Consider the following 22,485-nt stretch of genomic DNA (forward strand, 5'->3'; position numbering starts at 1 on the left):
GGAAGGATTAGGTCTACGAATGAAAATGCCACCGCTCTCTGTTTTATTCCTGTGAGATGCAGCATTCAAGCTCTATATATCGAGGTTACTTTAAAGATCTAGCACAGTACTATTTTTTTGAACATAATGGTTGAAATTGAATAGGATGAGAGATTCAGAAAGTGAGAGATTTGGTAAGAAATACCCAGTTTTTTTTAAAGCAGCAATCATTTACACTGTAAAATGAAACTTGTCTTGCAGTGTAAATGATTGCCGGTTTAAAAAAAACCCTGGAGATTTCTTATCAAATCTCTCACTTTCTGAATCTCTCATGCTATTTAATTTCACCCACTGTGTATCAAATACTATGTATTACTGTATAGAATAATGTGCATGGAATAACTGCAGTGTGCTTGTGTGTGAGCTTTCTCAGTCAATCAACGGCCGCCCAGTCTTTTAAATAAGATTTTTAAATTCTGCTCCCCCCCCCGCCCGAGAGAGCAAGAGAGTGGCAGTGGGGACTCAGGGAAAGAGAGAGTGACAGCAGGGATAGGGAGAGTGAACGCAGGGGCACAGAAAGTGATAGCAGGGGCATAGGGACAGGGAGAGTGAATCAGGGACATGAAGAGTGACAGCAGGAGACATGGATACTGGGATAGTGACAGCAGGGACAGGGAGAGTGACTACAGGAGACACGGATACTGGGATAGTGACAGCTGGGACAAGGAGAGTGTCAGCAGGAGACAGGAATACTAGGATAGTGACAGCAGGGAGAGTGACAAAGGGAACATCGAGAGTGACAGCGGGAGACATGGATACAGAGAGAATGAAAGCAGGGATTGGGAGAGTGACAGCAGGAGACAGGGATAATGGGATAGTGACCACAGAAGGGGGAAGGAGATTGACAGTGGGAGATATGAATACAGGGAGAGTGACAGCAGGAGACACGGGGACAGGTAGTGACAGCAGGAACACAGGGACAGGGAGAGTGACAGTGGAGACATGGGTACAGTGAGAATGACAGCACAGACAGCAAGAGTAACAGTGGGGGACAGGGAAAGTGACAGCAGGGAACAGGGAGAAGCACCATTCACTGTATTTAATTTATAACTGGCTGTTTACTCAGATCAGAGGCTGCAGGGATAAGACCCTGGTGCACCCCAGCTGGGCACTCAGCAGTGGAAGGTAAAGGACAAGGGGTGGCATAATGCATTGACTGGAGGGGATCAGGGCAGGGTGAGGTCCAGTGGTGCAGAGATGAAAGCTGGGCTCCCAGCACAGACAGGAAGAGGACCAGCAGTGCAAGGTTGAGAGGGGGGTCTGGTAGAGAGAGGGTGAGAGAGGGGGGTTAAGCAGAGAGATATGGGGGGGGTTAGGCAAAGGGAGAAGGGTGTGAGAGCAAGGTCAGTCAGAGGGAGAGAGAGGGCGGTCAGGAAAAGAGTGAGAGAGAAGTGAGAGGGGGTCAGGAAGAAAGATCAGTTAGAGGGGGGTCAGGCAGAGGGAGAAAGAGGGGTGGCAGGCAAAAAGAGACAGAGAGATGTTAGGCAAAGAGAGGGGGTGAGGCAGCGAGAGAGGAGGAGGGGGGGTGAATATACTGCTTGCAATACACCCGCCAGCAGCCCTCACCTTAGCTACACCGCTGGAGCCATTGTGCCAAAAGCTGCAGTGACAAAACTCCATTTGTCTCCAGCGCTGTGTGCTGCTGTATGTGTCTTAAAGGCCTCCCACCCTCTCCAACACTGTAGTCTGCCCGCCATCTGCAGATTCAAATCATACTTAACAGCAGCTGGCAGTGTAGGGCTGGAGGCTGCCTATCACTGGGAGGACAAGTGGCGCAGGCAGGGAGAGGACCAACGGCACAGAGAAGAAAGCCGGGCGTCCGGCACAGGCATGGAGAGGATCAGCGGCTCAGAGAAGAAAGCCGGGCGCCTGGCACAGGCAGGGAGAGGACCAGCGGCGCAGAGAAGAAAGCCGGGCACCCGGCACAGGCAGGGAGAGGACCAGTGGCACAGAGAAGAAAGCTGAGTGCCTGGCACAGGCAAGGAGAGGACCAGCAGCGCAGGCAGCGGCACAGACAGGGAGTGCATCAGCGATGGAAGCGGCGGCAGTGAGTAGCGGGGATCAGTCTGGAGGGGATCAATGGCAGGGAGAGGACAGCAGCACAGGGATGAGAGCTGGGCAGGGAGAGTACCAGCAGGTGCAGTGACAGGATCTGGGCACCCTTCCCAACAGCACGCATATGCAGAGAGCAGTGTGCACTCCCGTGCCTTCTGCATCTCCGTACTTCCGGGTCAGTGGGAAGACGTGCCAGTATGCCATACCGCCGCATACCGGACCACTGATTAATACATATATAAAATATACAAACCTATATAGAGTCTAATAAGTTTTTCTTGTTTTTCTGAAGTATCTTTCCAGAGTCACTAAGATGGCTTATGGCCACAATGCAGTTTGAAACTTCTAAGAAGCAAATTCTTCAAACCATTCACAGGAACAGAGTGAACACGGAAAGTGACATCAAGGGAGTAATGCCAGGTGAGTCCTGTGTGGTTGTGCCTTTAGCATGGGGGTGTACCATAAGTGGCCCTCCAGCTGTTAATGAACTACACATCCCAGCATGCAACAACTGAAGGCCGCTTATTGCCCACCCCTACTTTAGCACCTTTAACCACTTCGGTGGTATGCCGGGAAATTTTTCGGGCTGAGCCGCGCTGCAGGAGTGGGCTCTCCTGGAAATATTTCAGGCATACAATCGATATGGTTATTGTGGAAAAATGTGGTAATCGATTGGAAAAAATGACAATGATTTGCTTCCAAAACGCTCGAAAACTGACATTGGGTGTTCAGAAAAATTGGTTATAGCCATTTGATTTAAAAGTTTTGTCCAAAGAGTAGTTTGTCTTTTTTTTTTTTTTTACAGCATTTAGGAGCAAATTTAGATATATTTTCATTGATCACCAGATTTTTGTTACCAGCAGACAGATTAGACAGATAAATCGTTAGGTGTGTACCCAGCTTAAGACTCCCACTGGAGTTTAACACATTTAGTATTTTTTAAGCATTCTTAACACTACTAAAACAGGGTTGCCGACTTTTGTCATCTCCTCTCTGGGAGAAGCCCGGAGAGGAGACTTTCAGCAAGAGTTCGGGGGGGGGGGGGGGCTTGAGCGTGACATCATTAAGCCCCGCCACATGCTGGGAAATTACCTGGTTTGCCGATCTCCTTCGAGGGGGCGGGGCTAAATGACTCAACTATGACACTCCCGGAGGACAAAAAATATCGGGTTATCTAAACGCCACGGTCAGGGGGAAGGAAGCCACAAATGGGGGGAGCGGCGGTCCCCCAGAAACCGGGGGGCCGGGAGGGGGACCCGGTTTTCGGGACCCTCACGGCCATTCCTGGAGGGTAGGCAACCTTGTACTAAAAGCAGGCAAACAAGTCTGTTAATAAAATTATTCGTACCATCACTCACTGCCACTGTTAGTGGCACTTGCTATATCTTTGCTTGATTCTAATTTATGGAATACTTTGTCATATCATTTTGTTTTTACAGTGTGCAAAAGCATTGTAAATTAGTAAAAATTGTTGGTAAAAAGTCCATGCACTAGCCCAGATTTATTAAGTCTGTTCTTTTTCATCGGCCAATCAACTCCTACCTGTCATTTTTCAAACCAAGCTTGTAACTTCACAGTTAGGAGCTGATTGGCTGGTGAAGTACGAGCCACATTATCACTTCACCAAGCTTAATAAATCTGCCTCAAGGAGCCCCAACAGTGCATGTTTTCCAGGTTTCCTCACATAATCCAAAGTGAAATAATTTGCTTTTAAAATGTGTCAATGAGTAAGAAGTACACTTTGCAGTTGCGCCTAGAGAGGGGGTGATGGGGTACAAATTGACCAGGCCCAGGTCTGATGGAGGCCCCCCCCCCCCCCTTACCTGGCAGATTCAGCACTTCTTCTTCTTAACTGAACACAACTGATGTGTGCTGAGCTGCAATGTGACCAGGGGGGGCGCTAAATGTTCTATTGTTTTCTAAATTTTATTCTAAGATGTGAACCACTCCCTCTGCAATTAGGCCACACACCCTGAAAAGTACCTGGGCCTGTCCTTGCTTTCTACTACCCTGCTCCTTTGCACCTCCCTGGTGACCTGGAAAGCATGAATGGTTGGGGACCATGTTTGGGAACCACTGTGCTAGCAACACCTTTTTTACCCAGATTTTTAAGCTTCTCTTGTCCCATCACAGGCCGGAATATAGCAAACCTGAACATGAACCTCTCCAGGAGGGACACATTGCTCTGTTTCTGGACTTTCCTCTTCATTGTTGATTGCCATCTCCTGTTTTGAACAGCTTAATTAATAAGAAAAATGTTTCAACACAGGTGATAGTAATTATAAATTAAGAAGGCAGTCCAGGAACAGATATTCTGTCCCTCCTGTAGAGTAATAATAGAAGGATAAAGAGCGGTATTAATGTTGGTTAAGTTAATAAAATAATAAAATATTATGGGGTGCTGGGTGATATATAGTAATGAATGGTACCTGTAATATCGCTCTCTATCCTTCTATTATTACCAATCCATTACAAGAGCTGCTGTAAAGAGGTTAGCGCAGAACCATACAAACCACACCTCCTGTAGAGTGTTATGTAACGAGATCTGATATAGGGATAATAAGCCCTTCAGCTTCTTCTTGAATTTTTTAGCATTTTTATGTACTCCTGAAATAGTCACCCCTAAGCTATCACTGCCTTTTGCAGGTTTATATATTATAAATGCCACATGATTATTAGGGCATGCATTATAAATACTTCATATCAAATCCATTTATGCTGTGTTTATTCTGTGACAAGAATCATGACATAAGTGTACAGCTTCAAAAGGAACTTTGCATGGCACTACTGTAGGTGATGTCATAGGGGACACTATTACAGGACATCATGGTTCTGTTATACAGGGGATGCAGTCCACATGCATAGAAAGCACCTGAATTACTAGTACATGGCACTTTCATATAACTTTACAAAGGCAGAGATTTAGGAGTACACAACCAGTTATTCGCAAATTGCAACTCATTTGTTCAATGGCGTTTACTATTATTCAGAGAATGGGACAAATGGGGGATGTACTCATTATTGATTAATGATAAAATTGTGCATGAAAATATGTAACTTTTAAACATTTGAGATTAAAATGGAGTTAAGACTCCTGACTGCAAAAGCTCTATTATAAGCCTAATTAACCAGTCAGAGACATCCTATCAACACTGCTCTGGCAGGGCCATAGAGTGCGGGTTCAGGAATTGTAAGGGGGTGTGACCTACTTGTGAATGTGTGGCCATGCCCCCTAAATTCTGCATGGCATTGCAAGCTGCGATGGGAGGCACCTCAGCCATGACAGACCTAATGGGGGATGGGCGTGGTCAGTATGATCTTTTTCCTCCACCACACACACAATATGTAGGCCAAGTAGACTACGGCTGCTGCTCAACAGCATCCTTGGCTGTAGCCCAGCACAGTGGAAAAATAGGAGCTACCCCATTCCCACCAACCATGCACTCTCTGAACCCCTCATTCTGGTAAGGTGAAAACAGGTTTGCTATTAAAATCATTGCAAATTCCAATTTAGGGCCCCAATACAACAATGATGCAAATAAATATACCCCCTCTCCCATGTCACTTAATAAAATTGCTAGGCTGTCACACCTTTCCTGATCTGAATTTATATATTTTTATTTCACACTTTTATCCGCTATTTCCCCCATCTTTCCCAACAGCATCAAAGAGGCATCTCGGCAAAACGAGCCCGAGTTTAAAAGCAGTCTGAGAACGACCGTGGATTGACAAGCTCACGGCCGATCTCAACGATCCACAGTCGTTTCTCGCAGCCACACCCCCTTTTTGGTGCTCGGCAGGTGGGACATTGAATCCCACCTGCTGATTATCAGTCAAGCAGGCTGTGGCTGTTGGAACATAACAACAGTCATGACCCGGGATTAAATATTCCCCTAAATCTGTACCTGAATTATAGGGGGGGCTGAGATTGGGTGGACAGACAGTAGCATTCATAGTCAAGGACACAATGAGCGGGTGATATCTTCACCTTGCTCTTGCCATGTATGGTGTTTTATATACTGATTACATGATAATATATGGAGCATTTACCAAAGCTAGAAATATCACATGCCATAAACATATTTCTTATTGAAACCTGGTAATTTAAACCCCTCTTCACATTACATGCTCAAAAAGGGCCCTTCTGGGCAAATCCTTTTAAAAAAATCTAGTGTGTACATTCAATATTGCACTCTTACATATAGTTAAGGGTCCCCCTCCTCGCTGGTTGAACATGCAGGAAATTATAGATCTACCTCCAGGACAACTGCCAGTGCAGTACTTACTGCTTAAGCTACCTTCCCTTTATTAAGGACTATGGGCCAGATTCTCTAAGCTTCAAAAGTGATAACATGGAGAGTGATAAACAGCCAGCCAATCAGCTCCTGTCTGACATTTTTCAACCACAGTCTGTGACATGGCAGGTTGGAGCTGATTGGCTGGCTGTTTATCACTCTCCATTTTATTACTTTTGAAGCTTAGAGAATCTGGCCCTAGGTTTTAGTTTTTAGTTTGCCTTTGTTTGCATATCTTAAGAGTGGAGGTTTTCTATAACTTTTTATGTCTGTCCTTTATGATTGTGTTCTGAATACGCAATTTATCTATTCATTTTTTTTCTTTTTGACCACGTATTGATTCTGTTTCGAGCATTTAATTTTTCCTTTCCTCCTTACTATTTATATTACTATTTAATTTGTGCTATATTCTTTTGATTGAGATTTTCTATATTGCATGAATGTTGTATTATCTTATACTATTTAAATAAAAAAAATATTTATTCTATCACTGTCAATTCAGTATATAGTTTAGATACATTTTCCAAGGATTATATTTAATAGAGGATTCATATACTAGTGTAAGCGAAAGCTTGAGAAGAGACTATTAAGTAGAACAATGTATGGCTGCTGTTGTATAACAATGCAGGCCTCTTTACACCCTTTTTTCAAAGTACATCTATTGTAGTTACTACTACTACAGGTTGAGTATCCCGTATCCAAAATGCTCGGGACCAGGAGAATTTTGGATAACGGATTATTCCGTATTTCGGAATATTTTAATATTTCAATGATGTATTTTGAAGTATCTTGCATTTATGCTGTATAAACACATAATATACACACAAATATATTTTATTACCACATAAAATACACACAAACATATTTTAATTGTTCAAAAAACAAGGTTTCAAAACGTGAAACAAAATGTGTGTACTATCTCAGCACTGAATTTGAATGCCAAGCAATCATTGTCTTGCACATATATAGTGCCAGTTACATATCATGTCCCCAGTGATGCTGTTACATATGTCCCCAGTGAGTTTTTAGCAAAAAAAAAATTTTTTTTCACTTTCTGGAATGTCCGTATTTCGGAATAATTCGGATAACGGATATTCGGATACGGGATACTCGACCTGTACTACTCAGAAATTAATTATCACTATTAGATATATATATCCACTGTTGTATACAGTGCATTGACATATATGTATATTGTACATACTGCTATTTATATACTTGTATTATTGTATTGCAGAATTAGAGCGAGAACTCATGAGAAGGCCAAAGAGAGTTTGCATTGTAAAGGTTGTCGGGACACGGAACCTGTGGAAGAATATTCTTGTCCTCTGTGTGAACTCGTAAGTCTCTGGAAAGCTGAAATGTTTATAGAAATTCTGGTGTTTTTGAAATATTTAGAGGTCTTTATTCCCGTCAGGGTTATTGCAGTACCTACCATATAAGTTTCATATGGCACATGCCTCAATCAGTCAGAAGGGGATGCAGAAAGTGGTTTAGTGGACTTGGGACATTTCACTTACACTATTCTGGGTTGGCACAAAATAGACCCATAATGGAAAATATGCAAGTACCCATTCACTGGCGGGACCCGCAGTTTGACAAATTACGAACAGCCGAATTAGGATGAGTTGACACTTTTACGAACGGCAAGCTTGGCCAAATTCAACACTATGAATAAATAGACCATAGATAGAATGGTACTTGTTTCCTAGAACGGCGCCCATCGCGGGCATCGCATGCGATGCGACCGATGCGATTTTACATAGAAATGCATGGTAAAATGTAAATCGCGTCAGTCGTATCGCATGCGGCCAAAAAATCGCATGCGATGCGACCGACGCGATTACCAATTTTACATAGGGAACAATGTTAAATGGCCCAATTGACCCGATTTCACATAGGGAACAATGTTAAATGGCCCACAGACCCCAAATAGCCACCCTGAAGTGTGAAATGGCCCCCCCAATTGTTAACGCCACCCCACGATCAACGTCAACCCGAAGTGTGGCGAGAGGCGGCGGTACGCATCCGCCGACCTTTTCATACCCCCACTATCCACGTCGGCGTGGAGCTGAGTATAGAAAGTGCGGCGAGCACAGCGAGCCCGAAGCGTGGCGAGCGGATGCCCGCGAGGGGACGCGTATAGCATTCGATTTTTTGGCCGCATGCGATGCGACCGACGCTATTTTTTTCCTTGCGATGCCTAAGATGAAAATCGTGGGCGCCGTTCTAGGAAACAAGTACCGATAGAACTTGCCCGTATTTGGCCATAGAGTCCGGTACACTCTGCAGTCAAATATGAATGACTTCACCATCGGAACATACGAATCCTGAGATCTCGGCAGCTAGGTAAACTTGCTGAAAACACATCTGACCCCATCCAATCCAGTTTGTAACCATTTGTATTGGCGCTCGGCCACAGCTTAGTAAGTTTCCACCATAGAGTACTATACTTCAGAGTGTTGTGTTTTTCTCTCCATAGTATCATTCAACCATCATTTAAGCACTTTTATTCTGGGGGAACATTTTTTTTATCCAGATCCCCCCCCCCCCTAAGATTACTCTATCACCTCTGAGCTGCCCATGCAAACTTCATATGAGGCTTGCCTACACTGGTACTTTCATGTCTTAAGCAACTCATATTGGTCCAAACACTCTGCATAGACTGTGCTGACCCTGCTAGTCAGTGATTTAATCATGGCTTTATCTAAGAGACACTACTCACTTCAAATGGTCCTACGGCGCTGTAGAGCGCTCTCCTGCATTTGATACCATTGATTGCTTTCTTCTCATACAGATGTGTCCTCATACATAATTGCTGCAGTCACACCAAACTCCTCCTGTCAGCACGCCAGGTCCCGTGAGACCCTGCTAGTGTCTGGTGTCTTTTTTTGACAAAACACAATGCTATTAGGATGCACTGGAAGACTCTCCTGATTAATTTGAGAATCACCACTTGCATATCTGTGTGTGCCGGAGTCCCTGAATCGGTATACAAAGTGCTATGATACAGCAGCCATGGAAAGTTCCATCATGCTATATACAAGTGTTGCATATCAGATTAAAAATCCCCAGGTTCTAGCATAGTTGCACGGAATTTCGTTGCTCAGTCGCACCTGGCATATTGTGCTGCATGGTGTATTGAGGCTAGATATGAGGACACCTCTGAACAAACACTACAATCCCTGTTCTATTGTTCTCCACTCTGTGGAATGACCTTTGCCCTGTGACAAAACTTTTGTCTATTAATCAAAGCCCCAAACATTACCGAAAACCGTCCTATTGTTTCAGTTGTAATACTAAGAAATTCTATTCACTCTAGATTTTCCATAACATCACTTCTACATTTCCACTTCAACGCTGGATAGATGTATAGATATATTTTCCTTCATGCATATTTTACTAACCTCAAAATATCTGATCTTTCAACATTTAATACCTGTTTTAGCAATAGGATTTTACGAGATAAACAAGGGTCAAAACAAGAGCATACATTAAACAAAATCTATACAAATCTATAACCTGTTGTTTTTAGCAAAAGGTCAATGTATCTTATTAAAGAATTTTGCTGTTTGTTTAATTGGTGCTGCATGGTCCGTTGATGCCATACAGACAATGAATAAGCACTGCTTCAGATTTTATTTGCATAATTATGTAAGCCGAAATGGGCTATTTCTAAGGAGCCGCTTCTATTTATAAAGTGGCTTTGATGAACTGAATACTGTCAGATGTGTGTTCATTTGTTGACTAAACACACCTTTGTAAAATCATTAGTGGGAAGCAGGCATCATGTTCTCTGCCTAAAAAACCAGCATAACCATAATTGTATCATTCAGCTAAATACTGGTTTTTATATTTGACAACGTTGAATCTGTTTACAACAAAGGCATAAGTGTGTCAGTTCCAGGAGAACAGATGCTATTATACATGTTGCCTACATAATGCATAAGGAACTGCTTCTAAAGAAACAAACGTGGTAATCATAAATGTATGCCAAGCTCTCTGAATGTGTTTTGTACAGGCTGACTGGCTACGGAATACACCACTGTTTTGCCAAAAGTCTGATGGACCCTGAAGTCAACATGAACATCATGCACAACTTCTATGCCAACTACTTTGCAATGGCAGGCATTACATTGGCATCATGTCTAGCTATGTGTCCCGCTGTGGGCTTTTTGGGGAGAAGAGGAGGATTGCTACTATTTATGATCTTAACTGCCCTGGCATCTCTTCTTCAACTCGGACTTCTGAACTGTAAGTAACATATGTTCAGTTTCTCTTGTGTCTGTAGGTTATACATTTTATTTCATTCCTGCTCATATTTGGAATGTGCTCAGTTGTTCTGGCTAGAATGTGTCTGATACAAAGTCATAGGATTTACCATTGGTAAGATTACAGTATCCCTTCTGTTCTTATACCAAGGATGCCCCAACACACCAGACAACAGCTGTATTACGGACACTAGACCGCTCACTCTATGGTCCTTTCTGAATGACCACTCTTTATTTCCCTGTTGCTGGGGAGATACTATAAACCTACACAGTAGATATGGGCGGATTGGGAACTAAAAGTGGCCCTGGAAGAATTTCTATAAGTGGCCTCACATGGGCGGTAAAGTGAAATGTAGGCAGGATCAACACCATAATAGGCAGGATTAACCCATCACTACACCTGTGTTGAAGCCATTGGTTTCAAAATGCTCGGCAGTCTAGTGGCCCCCAGACCTGTTAAGATGCTGTGACAAACCACAAACCTGCAAATTTTACATAATTCCCCATCTTACCCCACTGAGACTAAACACAGACCCCCAAATCTTCATTAAGTAGACAAATAACTAATTATCATAATCACCTGACTATCACAACTATCCCCTCCCAGAGTGGAGCCCAGAAAATACCTCACACACCCCCAGATAGCACCCACTATTGTACCTGTAACATATATCACAATGGATAAATATGGGCGCCAGACTTGATGAGTAGTTGCAGTTTTCAGTACTCTGCTCTGTAAACCGTCAACGGTTGTTTTTGTGGGAGACGTTTGGGGACCAGGCCACTACTCTGGGCAGGGCCACATCTTAAAAAAAAAAAAAGAAAAAGTCACTGGCTGAGAGGTGGCCTCCCAGGTGTAAGCAGTGGTGTCAAGCTCATTGCCCTCCAGCTGTTTGGGAAATAAATATCCCAGCATGCCCTGCCACAGGTTTAGCAATCCATTATATAAAATCTTTGGCAGGGCATGCTGGGATGTCTAGTTCCACAACAGATGGAGGGGCCACAGGTTTGACACCATTCCCAGGTAAGTCTATGGCCAGTCTGCCGCTGCGCTTGTGAGTGTATTTGGGAAACCTGTGCAGCAATATATACTTTTACACTTGTAACTTGGCATTAAATCACAGTATGAAACTGAATGAGTTTGTCTTATCTCAGTGTGCTAAGATTTCTCAAATTATTATATTTGTTCAAATATTTTTCGTGGGATACACGTGGATCTTGGTAGGCAGAGGCCAAAACCAGTGGCAGAACTCGTGAGTTCAGGTGCAAAAATATAATTTGAGCCCCCCATCCTCCATCCCAACCCAGGTTTACAATATGCAACATGGCAGTGGGTGAAAAGGAGATGAAAAGGGTGACAAGGAGAGGTAGGGGAGGCAGAGTATGGGTAAAAACAGTGGGTAACAAATACAGCAGTGGGCCACTGAGTCCTCAGGTGCTCCGGTTCAATGCACCTTCTACACAAAATATAGTTCTGCCTCTGACCAAGACGTCCTCAGTGCTAATGTGCACATTTTACATGTGCAGGTGGTACAACTCAATACATAATAGTAATGCATCATAATTACAGGTGTACTGCCGACAAGTAAAACTTGCTGACATCATGGAACCTGCCTTCCAGTGTCCCCTTAATACTTCTGGACATTTTCCGTAGTTAAATAACTACATCTACCTGTATTATTAGGCATTCATTTTCAGTTTTCCAGCCACAGTAGTCATACGAATTTCAACACTTTGGGCACCACTGTCTCTCCTGTATTGAGAACTATGATTGGGTTCTCATGATAGAGGAGAACCTTAGATGTCCAAAGCTGTGAAATGTAAAATTGACCTGCCGTAGGATAATCTGCATCCTGGAGTTAGTAGATGTGGGTCTTGGACAGCAGATGCTACTGTTTTGCTACTTGGGAGAAGAGATGTGTTGCCTGATCTTACTGGTGGAATGATGGTTTTGGTTTTACATTTAAACAGCGGCTCATTTCTTTAATGTAACGCTGCTGAGTAACAATAACTCACAACTATGTACAGTTTGATATTTCATGTAGTCTGTATGTGGGTTATCTCATTAAATTCTCTCTTTGACTGACTTAAAAATTAATTAAGAGAGTTACTTATGTCAAAGACATTTAAACTGTATGTAATTAAAGTTGTGCAAGACAGCTAAAGCTATTAATGGTGGCTGAGAAATCTGATCAAATTATAATTTTATTTTTTCCCCTTTTTCTCAAAACATTTTCTTCCTTGAAGTGATTGGAAAATACACTGAGCGTCCTGATACAGGTATGACATTAGCATAACAGATTATAGAATCATTTTCTTTTCAAATAATGGCAACTATATTTCTGAGCATGTTGCATTATTTGTAGGAATGAGCGAAACTGTGAAAAATAAATTCTCCATCATCTTCTCAATCATCGGAATGTTCTCCTCTCATGCGGTTGGAAGTTTAAGTGTGTTTTTCTGTGCTGAAATCACCCCCACCGTAATCAGGTAAATGCCAAATGTTTCTTTATTGTTCAGAAATAAGTGTCTCATAATATTCCCCCTCTCACCCAACAGCTGTGATGTTTATTCTGATAATTCTCCCATATGTATTTATCGGTCACTTATGATATGATGGGCAGCACGGATGGTGTCATGGGTTTGATTTCCACCATGGCCAAAAATGAACCCTAGAATGCGTGTGTGTGTGTATACATGCAATAAGGAATATAGATTGTAAGCTCCATTGGGGGCAGGGACTGATGTGAATGTTCAAATATTCTCTGTAAAGCGCTGCAGGGTATATGTGCGCTATATAAATAACTGGAAATAAATAAAGCAATAGCCATCCTTGGGTACTACAAATTATTGCACCTCCTCTTCAAATGAATTATTATGCTGCATCAGATGTAGCATACATTAAACCCAACCGGTCAGCTTCTAATACCCCTTTTACACCGGTCTGAACCAGGGCATCAAGTCTACTTACCCCATTGACACCGCTAGATGGTCTGGGTCATCGTCATTCACAAAGGACATTTTAGAGTACAATGTCTCCAGGCGCTCCTAAGCCTGCCAATTGGCAGCCTTTTAAGCATGACCTGGGTCTGCCTTTCACACTACTGCTGATGGACCCAGGAATAAACCTAGTTGCAGACTGGGGATGGCCTGGGATGCACAATGCGGGTTAACCTTCTCATCAAGCCAAGACCTTCCTTGACAGCATTGGCAAGTGTGTATGCACCCCGCTGCCACCCATATCGGCTTTGGAGGGGATTCATTAATTTGGTGTGTATGGGCCTTTACACTTCAATTTAGATTTCAGTTTGTACCCACCTCACCCAAATCTAACTCTCTGCACATGTTACATTTGCCCCACCTGCAGTGCAGCATGGAAACATTGCAGCCTTGCTAACAGGTGTGAATCAGGCCGATATGTAGCATCAAACGTATAAGGGTAGATATTCAGGATACACCATTTCCTTCTAGTCTGTGCATGTTAGTGATGGCGCATGTTTTAACAGATTGAAGTAACCAACAGAATCTTTTGGCGGTACCTCTTCAGGTACATGTATGACAGAATCAGAACCTAGGTTATAGCCGATGGAATAGCAGAAGGATTGATAAAATGTGGATATCAACATGAGCTAATGCTGTATAACCGAATGGTGCACTTAAAAGGCTCAATATAGGATATATATTTATTTATTTATTTTATCTCCTCCTCCTTCTTTACTTACAGTTTATAGGTATTTTATTACAAATAGAAAGCACAATTACAATAGATACCGCTCTCTAGATTTTACCAATTTCATTGAATGCCTAAATTACAGTTGTAACAACATTTGATACAGATACCTCACACTGTGCTGTTACCATGAAGCTTGCTATTCTGATGACTGTTTTGTTTGTGCTTTTTAGCAGCAGCAGCTAATTGGCCTCATTTTACTTATCAGATTAAACTGTTGTGCACAGCTGGTACGTCAATCGTGCACATTTGCTGTTTCCTCCACAGTCCCTGCAGAAGGAGAGGGATTAGAAAGGTTAGCGTGATACAGATTGTGAAACTATGTGAGAGGTTGTCTGAGTGTGCACCCTTCTACTGAGTCATAGCCGTGCAGATCAGCGGCAACAACACAGTCTGCAACACTGACAGGGAACTTAATGCTTCTCAACCAAGCAAACATTCAACATGGATACGCTCAGACTCACCATATTTAGGGCGGGAAGTATTAAGCTGAAAATGCGGTAAAACCCCAGTTTTACCGCATTTTCATATGTACTAAAACCTGGCCGCACCATTACCGCCGGGCAGGGTATCGCCACCTTTGGGTGGCGATACCCCACAGAAGCCTATGGGCTTCTTTTCGCCGTCCGCCGCCTCCGCTGCAACCTCGCCGACTCCCTCTCCCCCTCCCTCAAGCATCTATAAATTTCTGTAAAAGGGCACAGTATGAAGCGCTGGTACTGGTCTGACCCTTTGGAAGGTAATGTTAGGCTTACACCACAAGAATCCCCCATAAATGGGCCGCATGACCTTCCCTGACGATTTGTGCATCCCAGCATTTTTGAGAGGAGTGTTTGCACTCCTTGCTATTTTCTTTGGTGTTCAGATCAAACAGGTAGACTTAGCATTCATCTATAGTCATAAGATGTGCAAAGAAATTCTCACCATCCTGCTCACAACAATCAACATCTGCTGTCAAAGTTTGCATCGAGTTTGCTTTTGAAATGGAGTCAGCAAGTAGGGAACCCATCCTAATGACACTTTAGATGTGTGCATTTGCTCATGCATAATGTTCCACACATTTCAACATTTAAAGGTGGACACACACAGTGAGATATTGGTTATGGACGATTTTGACTATGCCATTTTCGCTTGAAGTGCATGGAGCCGATATGGACTATATGCACTTGCGATTTTGACTCTGTGCGATTTGAGCTATGGCCCAATACACACTGTACAGTATGTGACATAGTCAAAATTGCCTTGCCTGCACAGTCTATTTTTACTTGTGATACTGTACCAACCTCACGGGCCACACAAGCGGTATCGCAAGAAGTACAAACACTGTGTGATTTTTGTTAACTTTTCTTACAATTTTGATTATACAGTCAAAATCATAAGCCAATATCGCACTAGGTATATGCATCTTAAGACCAACTTTTCCATGATGGGTTCAATGCTTAGTCGTCTTCGAGGATAAGAGCCTCCACTTTCTTTACTGTGTCAAGATCATCCATGATGGAGGGTCTTCCAGATTGATGCTCATCTAAAAGGGACATGTATCAAGTTTGAAAGTTCCTTTTCCACCTCTGTCACATCGGTGTCATATGATGGACTTCCATCACTATAAACGGCCTTCATTGTAACATGGATTTGAAGAGCCCTGTTACCCTTCAAATGAAGGAACTTAATAACACTGCATGCTTCAATTTTGCCCATCATGCAGAAACAAAGTAAGTTGTAATTTACAACATTATGTATGTAAGGATCAATGATTATGCTGTTGAAATTACCAGCTTGATTCTGACCTGATCACTCATCTGCAAATTTGCAGAGAACTGCGAGTTGGTAGCCGCCTCCCAGACAGAGTGAAAACTCTCCATGTGTAAATCAGCGAGTATATTGCAAAATTTCTGTAATCCGCTCTCCTGAGTTTTCCACTGTCCAAATTATAGTCTGACTTTTCCACATCAGAACAGAGACCAGCTGATCTAGGCTAGCACTGACGTCACATAACCTCCCTTATAATGCCTGGGCATGCCTGCATTGTTTTCTGACACTCCCAGAAAACATCGGAATATCTCCCACAAATGCTGACTTCTTGTCCATCAAATTGCGAGGGGATTGTAGTTACATAATTTGGTACTTGTGTAGTTTCACAGCGGCAGCTCTACGCTAAGTTTGAATCCCGGCAACTGTACGCCAACGGCTGCCTTACTTCTCTAGTTCGTTTTAAGCTACGTTATCAGCGTAGTCCAACGGCTGCCTTACTTCTGTAGTTAATTTGAAGCTACGTTATCAGCGTGGAGTTGATTTTATAAAGTGGGGCGAGCGCAGCGAGTCACCGAGCCTGAAGCGTGGAGAGCGCAGGCGGATTACTTAACATGTATTCCGCGTCCCCTTGCGGGGCTCGGTGGCTCGCATCCACTCCGACGTGGATACTGGGGGTATGAAAAGGTCGGGAGGACGCGGGACGCGTCCGCTCGCTGTGCTCGCCACGCTTCGGGTTGGCGTGGATGGTGGGGGTGTGTCAGGAACACATTCACATCTGCCATATCATACATCTGAGACCGTAATGTCGACAACGCTACTTCTGACTAACTACGATGCTAGAACAAGACGCTGTTTTTGACAGGGACGCTATTTCTGACTAACTACGATGCTAGTCATGGGAACACTACGCCAATTCTGACTGACTACGCTGGTCGCGGGAACACAACTCCGATTCTGAAAGGGACGCTAAGCTAACTACGTAGCAGCTGCCGTGAAACTACACAAGTACCCATAATTTTGCTATTTCTGAAACTATTATGGCCGATACATGCGATAATCGAATGGATTGTGAATGCGCACAATAGTGATATCCCAATAACTTCTTGGTGATAATTAAAGATTTGATATAAAATAAAGTCCCCTGTAGGCATCTGTGTGTTCAATTGGACTAATCTTGAGAACTGCTACAGTAGATGGATTTTAATGTAGTTTTAACAATTTTAGAGAGCATTTGTCAAGAAAGATTTTTGTATGAAACCTAAATCTATGACAATGGGAGCCAAGCTGTGATGATTTTAGTGAAGCAAGTTTGTAAGAGAAGAATGATAGGGCTCTACAGTGCCATACAAATTGACAATAGTGGTACTGCAGTAGCTGTTTATTTTTTTTATTAGAGGTATAGGCAGCCCAGATACATGTATCCAGGTACACACAGCTCACCACAGAGGACATGACAATGATAACAGTGAGAGAACACCGTGCACCATGCAGCCAGCACAATGACATCTTAAAATTAAAGAATACATTTGAACCTGGCAATGAGCATCTGTATTAACTACTATTTCCATTTGCAATATGAGGTAGATGTTTTCTTAATGATATCACATAAGATTGTTGCATCACACAATGAGATCCTCATTCTGAAACCCCCTGAATGATTCCTTTTGTCTGGTAAATATTCCCACTATGGGGATATATTTCTGCTTGGAGTTAATAAGTGGTTCCCTTGTGTTTTGCCATTTTCTTTTAACCCATTCATTGCAGAAACAAAGATGAGTAGTGAGTTGTCTCTTCCTTTTCCAATAGTTTAAACAAGTCCATGAAATGTTCCCACCACCTATAAACAGTGCAAGCTGGGATATAACTAATATATATGACCGTATTCTCATGAGTATTGCCCACAAATAACAGTAGGCAACAACCACAGTCTCCAGTTAATCACTGTAAGAAAACAGGTCTGTGTAAACAACAAATAGGCTATGGCAGTTAGAGTACATCTTTTGAGGCACCCTCTATGACAGACCTAAATGAAAAGGGGTCCGGGTAGGGTATAGCGCTCAGACTGTGGGAATTCTGGCAGTCATTAGTCTGGCGTCGAAATCCCGACTGCCGGGGCGAGTGCAACGACGCCCCTTGGGGTTGGTGCCTCGCCACTTATTCTGTTCTCCCTCTGTGGGAATCGTGGACCCCCATGAGAGAGAATAGCTGGCAGTCAGGATCCTGGCTGTTGGGGTTTTAACTTTGGTCGAATCCTGACAGTCACCCGGCACCCGGAGGTCATCCGGCACCCGAGGATCCTCACCTGCATCTTTTTATTGTATGGGACAAAGAATTAGGCTGGGTGCACATATTTGATTCATGGCTGATCAGGTTAAGTGCTCCCTATCAGTCAAGCAATCTGTACCTATCTGTGACCCCTGTGATGTAAGGGCAGCAGTAAGGTAAGAGGTTCCTCTATGGGCATTGGGAGGTTGACCGTGCAGCAGCACATAACATGTGACCATCTGATACCAGCTTGTTGCAAGAGCGGTATAAGCCATTTATTAGCGAACGTTCTTTCATTGGTACTACATACACACCAATACCATTATCTGCTATTCACCTGATACCAGGAGAGCGGCCTGACAGGTGTATTGGTGTGTACCCAGCTTAACTCTATCCAGCAGGTATGGCATGCCCTCCCATAAACCATAAAACTTTCCACCAGCCTCCAAATTTTCAAGCATTCCCTGAAAACTCACCTTTTCAGGCAAGCGCATCATATTCCTGAACCGCCCACATATCCTTCATAAGCTTTCATTCTAATAACATCCCATTAGAACTGCTATAGTGTATATAGTGCCTATGCTTGTGTATCCTTCCTATTTCCCTATAGATTGTAAGCTTGTGAGCAGGGCCCCCCAACCTCTGTCTGTCTAATTACCCAGTTTGTCTGATCACTGTTGATTCCAATTGTAAAGCACAACAGAATCTGCTGCGCTATATAGGAAACTAAATAAAAATTAATAAATGAGAAGCAAATGTGTGAGAGACATCGTTAAAATGATTGAGGCCCGACCCTAATGTCCGATTTATAATGATGATTAGAGTTCCAAACCTATTTTCGCAAATGAATTGGACCCCAAATACGCTACCAGCTTATCACCTCTGTCTCATGTACAAGCAGTGTAGCGGACTTTGGATTTTAACAGAAAATCCCGAGAAATACCCCTTCCTCACATAAACTCAAAACCCCTAAATGTCTAAGAGACTGCTATAAATTAATTCAACAAAAAAGATAAAAATGAAAATGCTCTTGGCATCTGTACTTTACATTGGAGGCTTCTTCTGCTTCACACACAGTGAGAATAGTTAAGGTAATGGTGTCAGTCCATGGACTGCTCTGAGGACAGCCTATAGGAAATGCCAGTTTCCCATTATACACCTGCTGCATACATGGTGCACACAAGCCAAATAAGGGCTTCTAGTTTAAATTGATTTGAGTTACTTATGTTACTGTGCAGAAATGTGTGTATTTTAACAAACTCATTTTAACACTATGCTTTTCACAATAGGTTATTGTAGTGTCCTCTTAAGGCCCATATACACTGGGCGACTTTGAGCTGAAAGTCACACATAACAGCCTGTTTGAGCGGCTTCCAGCTCAAAGCTGCCCAGTGTGTATGCCCCAGTGTTGAGCGCTGCTGCGTGCTCCCGCAACATCACCGGGAAAGCCATTCATCTGCTGGTTATACCAGCAGATGAGCTGCGCTGTCCTCCCCCCTCCATCGGCGCCAGGCAGGGGGAAAGCCGCTCAGTGTGTATGCAATGAGCGGCTTTCCCCGCAGCGATGAATGCGATCATCGCTGTCCATCAGGGCCGGCGCCACCACTAGGCAGCTTTAGGCATTTGCCTAGGGTGCCAGCCACTGGAGGGCGGCACTTTGCAGCCTGGAAGCAGCAGCTGCTGTAGCCTGCAGCCCCCGTGGAGCTGGGCAGGTAAGCGTTGCCTGCACCCACGTCCCCCCCTCCCCCTCCAGGGTTTGTGGATGAATTAAGATGTTTGTGCTGCGGGGAGGAGGGGGGGGGGGGGGGGGGAGGGTCTCAGGACTCGGGTGAAGCTGCCCAGTGCCACCGGGGGGAGAAGGGCTGTCAGCCACCACTGCAGTGCTGCAGGGAGGAGGGGGGGTGTCGGGAGTAGCTGTCCCCCCGTGGATTGCGGTAAACCGCGCCAGCAACCCGCCCCGTGCCATGGAGCAGGTCGGCGGCAGCCACATCCACCACCCCCCCTTCCTGAAACAGATCAGAGTGGGAGGGGAGCGGGTGGGGGATATTTTGCCTGGGGCGCTGACAGGGCTTGCACCGGCCCTGCTGTCCATACACGCTGGGCGTAGTCGCCCAGTGTGTATGGACCTTTAGTTATCCAAGATGGCAGGAAACCCAGGTGGTCTACTTTCCTTGCACAACATCTAGAATAGCAACTACTGTATCCTTCACTTTGGCAAATGACCACATTAATGCCCTATAGAGGCAGTACTTTTCTCTTACACAGTGAACTCCAGTTTACTCTGCTTACATTTCTCCTCTATACAGAGCAATGAAATGAAATTTCATACACTGTAAAATTATCTAGCACAAAGGAAGTGACTGATCAGTTGGAAGTGGGCATGTGACAGATTTAGATCACTGCATTTTGATACACACTCTTGGATCATTAACTGTAAACCCTTAAGTGTCAGTGTGTCTCTTCTTTTATTTGTCAATGTCTGCCCTCTGCTGGCAGCCATAAAACTGACATACTTTGATAAAAGTAAAATTTTCACCAGTATTTTCTATAACCATATTAATCTTGTTTATTAATATGGCATCACAGGGGTTTCTCAGCGCCTAACAGAGTACAAGATGCTCAAATGAATGTATTTTGTTCACATACTGGCCAGCTTTATTTTCACACATTTGAATTATACTTACCTACTCTCTCCATTAGAACAGAGTTGCCTACCTGACCCTCTCTTTCTTGGACAATGCTCTGTTCTTGGACTTCCCTGGTAATGTATGATTGCCATCACCTGTGGTGAAACACCTTTCCTATCAATTACCTAGCTCCCCACAGGTGATGGCAATCATACATTACCAAAGAAGTCCAGAAACAGAGCATTTTCTCCCTGAAGAAGAGGGTCAGGTAGTCAACCATGCATTACAAGCTTAGAGACACTGCAGGCGACTTTTTGGCTTGGGGAAGGGTGGGGGGTTGGTTGAGCCACTCTAAGTCAGTCTGCATAATTTACATTTGCCCCACCCCCCTGCAGTTCATCTGCAGCAATTTTTTTTTTTTTTTTGCACTGCTTCTAACTAAAAATAAGACCCTATGTTTAAGGTCTGTTCACTAAATAGCAAACAATATGACAAAAGTCTGGTGGCGAACAGAAGGTAGGGGCTGATTGCTTTGCTCTGTGATACAGGGCATTGATACCCACTAGTGATGATAGAGTTTCAGCAATCTCCCAGGATTATGAAGATCCATTTACAGACACAGGAGCTTCAGCTATCCTGCTACCCTTTGCTAGTTTTAGACTGTGTTGCAGTCCATCCTTCTAAACGTCACTGGTTAAGTATTAATGTCAATGCTGAAAATTTGCACCCCATTGTCGGGCTGGGGAATAGGTATCCATGTTTGGATTATTTTAGAACTATGATGGCTTTGTCTTTGAGTATTACTCAACAGAGGACTAGAACAACAGAGGAGTAAGGTGCCTTCTTCGCAGGATCAGAGGTTCTTACCAATTATTGGCTAACCAGCTGTTCTCTCCAAATTGTAAAAGAATCACAGTAATGATGGTATTTTCTTGTGCAATTGATAGCAACTGAAAAACAACTATCAGCACAACCTTAACTAAATGAGGCACCCTGATGCAATCGATCAGTAAAGACAAAAATAAAATGTACCCCTCCCCCCACAAAAATACTACTACTGACAAATGATCTAAAGGTACTAATACAGTCCAGGTTTTAGTGCTTTCAAGGTTTGAACACAGATGGTTAAAACCAGGGGCGTAACTATAGCACCGCAGCCCCCGCCACCGCGGGGGGGCGCTGTGCATGTGGGGGCGCCAGGGGCTGCGGTGCTATAGTTACCTACCCCCCAATCCCCCGCAGACTTACGTATCTTGCTGGTCCCGGCGGCTCCGTTCTTCTGATGAGGACCACAACAAAATGGCCGCCCCCATATAGCAAACAGTTCTCTGAAACTGTCTGCTGTACGGGGGCGGCCATTTTGTGGTGGTCCTCAGCAGATGAACGGACGGAGCCGCCGGGACCAGCGCGATAGGTAAGACTGCGGGGGAGGGGGTTAGCATAGGCGGCGG

At 43.9% G+C, this 22,485-nt stretch overlaps 1 protein-coding gene across 1 annotated transcript in view; it reads left to right on the top strand.

Annotated features, from left to right (window-relative positions):
• The window catches only part of SLC22A23 (solute carrier family 22 member 23), a 167,121-nt gene that overhangs the window by 140,944 nt on the left and 3,692 nt on the right, over positions 1-22,485 (top strand). The window contains exons 5-9 of the mRNA XM_083188011.1: positions 2,387-2,514; positions 7,627-7,729; positions 10,411-10,643; positions 12,908-12,940; positions 13,027-13,150. Of these exons, the coding sequence (XP_083044137.1) occupies positions 2,387-2,514; positions 7,627-7,729; positions 10,411-10,643; positions 12,908-12,940; positions 13,027-13,150 (621 nt within the window). The remainder of the gene's footprint in view (positions 1-2,386; positions 2,515-7,626; positions 7,730-10,410; positions 10,644-12,907; positions 12,941-13,026; positions 13,151-22,485) is intronic.

This window comes from Crinia signifera, chromosome 5, assembly GCF_055691185.1.
Source record: "Crinia signifera chromosome 5, ASM5569118v1, whole genome shotgun sequence".
Lineage (NCBI taxonomy): Eukaryota > Metazoa > Chordata > Amphibia > Anura > Myobatrachidae > Crinia > Crinia signifera.